This window comes from Diaphorina citri, unplaced genomic scaffold (genome assembly GCF_000475195.1).
Source record: "Diaphorina citri unplaced genomic scaffold, Diaci psyllid genome assembly version 1.1 scaffold162, whole genome shotgun sequence".
In the NCBI taxonomy this organism is placed as follows: Eukaryota; Metazoa; Arthropoda; class Insecta; order Hemiptera; family Psyllidae; genus Diaphorina; species Diaphorina citri.
In genome coordinates, this window is record NW_007377599.1 from 158,086 (window position 1) to 165,911 (window position 7,826).

Sequence of the window (7,826 nt, forward strand, 5' to 3'; positions counted from 1 at the left end):
AGTTGAGTGGTTGGAATAACATGTTTGGGAACTTTGAACATAATGAACGAGAAAAGATTAGATTTATGCATACCTCATCTCTTGCGTATTAAAATTTGATTATGGAATTCCTTTGAATTGAAAAGGGGCATTTTTTTATTTTTATTTTTAAGATGAGTGTTCCACCCCCGTTTTATTTCCTAGCAATGAAACAACTTCTACATTAGACACTTGTGGTCTGTGCCGTAGCGTGCCCATCCTGTAGTATCCCTCTCATCAGCATCCATTTCAATTCCCCAACATGGACTATCCATTCTCCAGTTGATTAAAGACTCATGTTGTTTCAGGCATGTTCCAAGGATGTGGTCATGGCCAGGAACTAATCTATCTGTTTGGTCCTGCCCTTATGCAACAAGTGACAGGTAGGAGATTCACCCCCAATGAAGATCGACTCAGTGTTATCGTGAGGAGATTATGGGCTGAGTTCATGAGAGTAGGGTGAGTCTTTCAATTCTTTTCCTATTTACTACTTCGCACAGATAATAATAATAATAAATTTTACAAATATGATAATTACACCAGTACATCCATAATAGTCAGGAAAATAGAAAATGAAATTTTCTTCTCAGTCCTCAGTCAGTCACTGGTTCTTAAAAACATAAAAAAAGAAACACTTTACAAAAAATCTAAATTTACACCATCAAGTCCCAGTTATCGTCCTTTACATTTTTACACCTTTGTCTCACTATGTCTCACTTACAAAATATACAATAACAGGCACAACATAATACACATTTGCTAACTTCTTCCAATACTCTCGATTTACAAAATTTCACTTGGATATTTAAAAACAAATTTATCATGTGTTTTCTAAAATAATAAAAACACCTGTACACATCAAAAATGTTTCTCGTTTTTCGACATTTCTCTCAAAACCATGTCGTACTTTCCCCTTAAAATATCATACTCTTTTACGTACCACTATTTACCACAAAATTTACTTCTTTTCCCCGCTTTCTTCCAAGTCCCATATTCGTTTCTCTCTCCATCTTCCAAGGATCATATATTTCTCTCACTCTTAACTACTGAACCTAAAAATCCCTAATTTTCATCACTACATATGTACCTTCAAAACGTCTTGCCTCGGAAACCTACTCCTCGTTCATCTTAGCTCGTCCTTCCACGACAAGCAGAGTAGCCAAATCTATATCCTTAGCAGGATCATGTGTATCCAGCAGTCGGACACTTAGACGGACATCCTCTCTATCTTTGATCAGATCAGGAGTAGCTTCTTCGACGCGACATTTGAATACTTTGTTTGGCTCACACAGTTCCTGAAAGCGAAGGTTGTCCTCCGGCGTCCAGTCTCCGAATGTGGGTCTAATGTCTGAGGAAAAAGGAGAGGAGGATTAGATGATTGGCTCATAGAAAAAATGAACAACAATAACCAACCAATTTAACAAACACAGCGCAGATCAAACGACCTAATGTCCGTAGTATTAAAGTGCTTTGGGGGGGGGGGGGGGGGAAAACACACAAAGTTAAGTATATGAATATGATGTATATGTTGAAAAAATTAAATGAAATGGGGCTTGCACACCGACCCGGGTTTGATTCCGAGCAGAATCAAAAGGGACATTAATAGTCGAGGCCACAATCGGAGTTCAAACTCAGTTTAAGTAAAATTTTCCGCCCAATCAGATTGTTTAATCCTAGAGTTAAACTCCAATCGAGATTAAATTCTGATCATGGTCCTACACAAGTAATGCTTTGATATCCACAGAAAAAAAAACCACTTTTTAATACCATAGTAATAGAAAGTAAAAAATATGAAGAGGTTTCTCAGTTTGGCTTACCATGAAGTTTGGACTTGATGGCTGTGGCAGGCAGTTTTCTAAACTGAGGAGCCAAATAGCACAACAAACTGGTGTCCGCTGTAATGATCTTGCCGAAATCTACTAGAAACAAGGCCACACTCTCCGAACTGATTTTGTTATTGATAGTCACCCTGAAAGGTAAGATATTATTATTATTTTTGAAGAGATATGAGTATGACAGAGGGACCTGCAACTGCTAAGGTCTTATCGTCCCGAAAATGAAGAGAGAAGGATAGGAGAAAGCCAGCCGTTCCGAGAACGAACATTATCCCTTCAGGATAAAATCCGCCCTGGGCTGGAGTCAAACCCGCAGCCTAGCGCTTACAAGGCAGACACGCTACTAACCAAGCTAACTAGGCTGGCAAAGATAAGATTAGTTTACAGGCGTGCAATCGGCAACAGTTCGAAGCGACCGACTCCCGGCCTATATTAACACGCAATAAATATAGGTACAAAGGTAGATATTTATTATTGTATGTCAGTCGTGCTTTCCTCTATTCCCAATTATTTTTGCTTTGCAATGTATCCTTCTTATGTTATACTGTTCACACGAAGGGTGACAAAGGGATAGTCTTTGTTTGAGATATTATGACCTAAATCTTGTAGTTGAAATATGTAGAAAAAGTTTAAAGAGTTTAAATGTGATTAAAAGTTTAAACGGCTAACCTCTGCCAAAGTTCAACATCCTCGTAATAGAAGGCAAAACTAGCTCCGACCATGATGTCTTCAGGCTTTACGGGTTGCAGGTTCGATACTTGCTCCGAATAAAACTCATCCATTTCTTCAATGAGTTCAACCCAAGCATTGTAGCTGTCTTCCGGTCGAATCTGAAATTAGAAATGATGGCTGATAAGGTAAGTAAATTTTAAAGCGCGACGTGAAAAAATCAACAAGGACTAAGTCGGTTTTGGAGAAGAAAGGTTTCTATCCCAGCAAAAATAACACAAGTTAGAGGCACATGAAGACGAATCAAAATTTCCCCTAATCTCAAGTGAGTTAATTCTCATAAAGTAAATCAATTTTAAAATATCATAGTTGTAGTTATCATTTTACTGTTCCTCTTCAGTCTTGTTATTGTTACCGATTGATATCTCCCACCTAGTTAGTGACTATGAACAATTTTATAATATAAAATTTAAAATCACTTGGAAATCTTGGAATATAAACTTACCCAGAAGTTTGTAGGACTGGACACGGTTTCCACCAAAACATCGATAATTTTACCCACAGGAGGAATGATGGGAGGGTTTAAAGGACCAGAGTGATTATCTGAAACAAAATTGAAAAAATCTCCTTTCATAAGAATCTACTACAAACTCTTTTTCTAACTGGTACCTACATCTGAGTAGCTATATATTTCTGTAAGTTTCTAAACTTTCCATTTTTCGAGTTTTCTTTAAGTTTGAAAATAGGAAACCTATTCCAACTTTTACCGAAGTTATAGACTAGTTAAGTCGTCGTAATTTGTAGGTACCTGTTTCTCATGAAGTTTTTTCTTCAGCATACTACCTACTTTTATAGAAAAAGTGAATAATTAGCAACTTACTTATTTATATTACATTACTGGAAGATGGAAGACATGCATGACACTTTTAATTTCAAAGCACAAAGAAGGAAATATCCTTGGGGAACACCACAGCACAAAATATTACGAGCATTAAGAATATAGAAAAAAAAGGACCAAAACCGAGAAAAATCAAAATCCATGAATAAAAAAAAAAAAACAAAACAATAGATATAATGATTAAGACATGGATATGGTTAGTTAAAGATATTTATAAGCAACTAAAAAATAATTGACAAAGGTCCTAGATTCGATTCCCACTGGAAAAAATTCGATTTAAAATGCATATGTTGTTTTGTGCTCACAAATTGACACAGCACTTTCAGTTAGCCATCGCTACAAGGGAAAAATGGTACCTATTAATTTAAGCTAAAGTCCAGAAAGAAACAAGACTACATTTTGTATGAAATTAAACTTTATTAAACTCAACAAATGAAAATAAATCAAAAAAGCTATCCAGTGAGCAAAAAGAGATAGAATAAAAGAAAGTAAAAAAATAAACCTGATAATCAAAATAATGAAATTTTCATGTGGAACTAAAAGAGGAGCACCTAAATATTTTAAGTGCAACAGAAGCGATCAATGCTAAAAATGTGGTTAAAGCGCCTTAAAGGAAAAAATAAATAAATAGTAAACGTGGTTACTCAACTATTTCACAAGATAGCTCTAAATAAAGTAAAAATCAAATAGACGTAAAAAAAAAAAAAAAAAAAAAAAAAAAAAAAAAAAAAAAAAAAAAAAAAAAAAAAAAACAAGTGACGGGTAGGAGATTCACCCCCAATGAAGATCGGCTCAGTGTTATCGTGAGGAGATTATGGGCTGAGTTCATGAGAGTAGGGTGAGTCTTTCAATTCTTTTCCTATTTACTACTTCGCACAGTCTCCACTAGAAAGTCTATAACGAGGCCTCAATACCTCAATAGTATCTCTAGCTCATTAACTCAACAAATATATAGACATCTAGGTAATATACTAAAGAAGGCGTTCGAACTTTGAAAACCCTTGCAAAGCTCAGAATAGAAAAATCCAAGGTGGGTTTACCCCTTGGATGATAAGTATAAAGTATAGACAAGTGAATAATAATTGCAATTACAGCACTTTTGCTTCGGGCGCACATAGAACACAGAATCCTTTCATTTAGTCCGGTGACTACGGGTTGAATTCAAGAGATGCTATAATTTCAACCAAGTTAAAAGCCTAGTTCCCACCAGCAACATTTTTTTTTAATCAGAAACATTGTTTCTCAACAATCCAGAAATGGTTATGCAACAATCCAGCAACATTTTTCTTTTCCAGACTTGTTCCTGAAACATTTTTCTGGACTTTTAGTATGTAATTGTTGAAAGTTGCTCAACATTTGAAACATTTATTTCGCAACAATTGCGCAAACATTGGGAAACAATTTAAATGTTTCCAGTGGGTACTAGGCTTTAGAGTTAGTGAGTTAGCAGTTAGAGCTAAGGTTCTGAAGTTATGGATGCTAGCATCTTTTATAATATTTCATAGGTTATAAGAGTTATATCTGGATGGTACACTGTAAGCGTTCTTTATTAATAGGCAGATATGAGTTAAGGACTTGGCAGTGTTTGGACTCAGTTGGTATTTAAGGTTTGAGTTACAACAGCCTTGTCTTTGGAAAGGCATATTTTGTCGAAGCTTCTAAAGTGAAGAAAACAATTACCTGTGAACTTAAAGAATTGCACTCAAAATAACTAGGTAATTATAAAAAAAGAAAAGCCTGAAAATTTTAAATTAAAAAAAATGAGCAATAGCTCAGACAAAATTTGATGGCTTAAGGTCCGAAGTTTGTTTTTCTAGACTCTAATTTCATTCGAAGTAGGCTTTCTCGAGGAACGGTATGCAAAGAAGGGATATTTGAAAATCATTAAAAGCGAAGGGGTGAAAAATGCTTGATGTTTGAACACAGTGCAACTTGTTAATATCGATTTCAAGGGTGTAACTTACATGATATTCTACAGTAGATATACATTATACACGCTTGCATACTGCATGGAATGCCCAAGGCAGCTACAGGTAAATTAGAAAAATTCTATATCCATCCAATGTTTTTGAGCTTCAGTTTTTGAGAAGAACTTGGAGATGTAAAGTAGAGATTTTAAAGTGTGAAGTAGATATTTAAAGTGTAAAGTTGATATTTCAAGTGTAAAGTTGACCGCCTGACCTTCGGCCATTTTGTGACCATGATTGATAGCATGGTCGGTGTTAATCTCTGTTAGGTCTCCCATAGTATGGCCTATAGCAGGGGTTTCCAACTTCCATGTGTATCCGGGCCACATCCTACATTCGGAGGTATTTCGCGGGCCACATATGTACATAGGGGAGCACCCCCCCCCCCCCCCCCTTTTCAAGATCGGAGGAGGGGGCAACCAGAAATCCCGAGCTCGCCCCCCCCCCCCCCAACTTTTCATGAATGGAGGCCCAAAGATTGATTCGTCTACAATCCAAAAGCATAGAAGGCAGACATAAAAGGCTGAAATACAGTTCAGAGTAATAAAACATCATCGAAAATTCGATGCCAAAGCAATAAAATTTACCGGAACTTGGCCTGATGCATCGCCACCGTGATCCTATATTTACAAAGAACATTCGAAGACAAAGAAATTCCTAATGATATGAACAGAGACATTGACAATGGAGATACATAATTAAAATTATTCTACAATAATGATCATAACAACAATAAAATAAACACTTCCCAACCATCATCTTGACGTCAGCATGACTCAAGAAATACAGTTCAGTAATAAAACATCATCGAAAATTCGATGCAAAAGCAATAAAATTTACCGGAACTTGGCCTGATGCATCGCCACCGTGATCCTATATTTACAAAGAACATTCAAAGACAAAGAAATTCCTAATGATATGAACAGAGACATTGACAATGGAGCTACATAATTAAAATTATTCTACAATAATGATCATAACAACAATAAAATAAACACTTCCCAACCATCATCTTGACGTCAGCATGACTCAATGACCGACAATGCATAAGATACCTACAGACGTACAAAACAACACCATTAGGTATGCTCCACACTCCACAGACAAAACAATTACACAAAACGACACATCAACGTAAAGAGTACTCCATGGTAGTATTTTGTAAACCAAGTAGTAAACAAAATGGCAATAAATGAATAGACAAGAGTATGAATGAATGGCCCAATAGTACTCCATGGTAGTATTTTGTAAACCAAGTAGTAAACAAAATGGCAATAAATGAATAGACAAGAGTATGAATGAATGGCCCAATGAGTGTTTGAATGAATCCAACGCCACTTTGTATTACCATAAGAACCATAAAAAAGACATAAAATTAAATTTAATGTTTTCATAAAGAATGAGAGAGAGAAAAAAAAAGAGCGAATGAAGTGCTAAGAGAAGTGTGTAGTACACAAACTATAAAACCATAAAAAAAGAGTGTGTATTAACCGCCATAAACTATTTCTAAAGTACTTTATTATTATTGACTCAGATCGGATTTTTATGACTGTTTGAGATTGAGCACACGCCCCTATTAACCGCCATAAACTATTTCTAAAGTACTTTATTATTATTGACTCAGATCGGATTTTTATGACTGTTTGAGATTGAGCACACGCCCGTCCCACCGTTTCTAAGTTTTTCTCCGTTTTGTATATCTATGTCTAATATGACTACAATCACCAATTCTCCGTTTCGTCTATCTATGTTTTATATAACTTTGACTAGATTGTCTACAGTCACTATTGTCTTTGTTGTTTCAACTAAGGTCACATTGGTGTGGAACAGCTCATTGTACGGTTGATGTGGTGATTTTTCTTAGCTACTACATTCTGCATTGATAATATTTGATATCCGCATTTCCAAGCTGTCTACGGGAGTTGTATATTATTCTCGTATGTCGTCTTCAGGGTTACCTAACTAGATATATATTATGTAGTTATCTCACTACTATCATCTGTTATTATAACGCAATAATTGTATATTTTTATGCAGTTTTTGTTCACCGAGGTTAGGTTTCATGAACAGTTCTAAAAAGACATCACCAGGCTAAAGAGGATATCAACGATAAAAGGAACAATGGTCTGAAAGGAGAAAAACAACCAAGGAGAACTTGAAACTGAGACCCTATCGCCCTACTAAAAGCTGAACAGCTCAACGAAATTTACCCTTTTCAAAGAGAGTGAAGAAAGGATTGAAGGTCCTAGGTACCTATATCCAACAGTATAAAAAAAAAGAACTTGAAATAAGGAAAGTAAAAATAATAACGTCAAGGTAAAAATGTGCACAAGATTTCCGATTAAAAAACACGCAATGAGTTACGACTTCTTACGTTACCCTAGCAATCTCAGCTCCACCCAAAATCTTGTTTTTTATGTATAAAAAAGAAAAGCAGAA

General features: G+C 35.7%; 1 protein-coding gene across 1 annotated transcript; it reads right to left on the reverse strand.

Moving 5' to 3' along the window:
- Window positions 1-563: 563 nt before the first annotated feature.
- Window positions 564-3,171, reverse strand: LOC103505297 (tudor domain-containing protein 5-like). The gene is made up of 4 exons (XM_026820633.1): window positions 3,028-3,171; window positions 2,523-2,683; window positions 1,836-1,987; window positions 564-1,366 (listed from the first exon to the last, which is right to left on the reverse strand). Exons 1-4 carry the CDS (start codon window positions 3,154-3,156, stop codon window positions 1,131-1,133), a joined length of 678 nt encoding a protein of 225 aa, XP_026676434.1. The 5' UTR covers window positions 3,157-3,171; the 3' UTR covers window positions 564-1,130.
- Window positions 3,172-7,826: the final 4,655 nt, after the last annotated feature.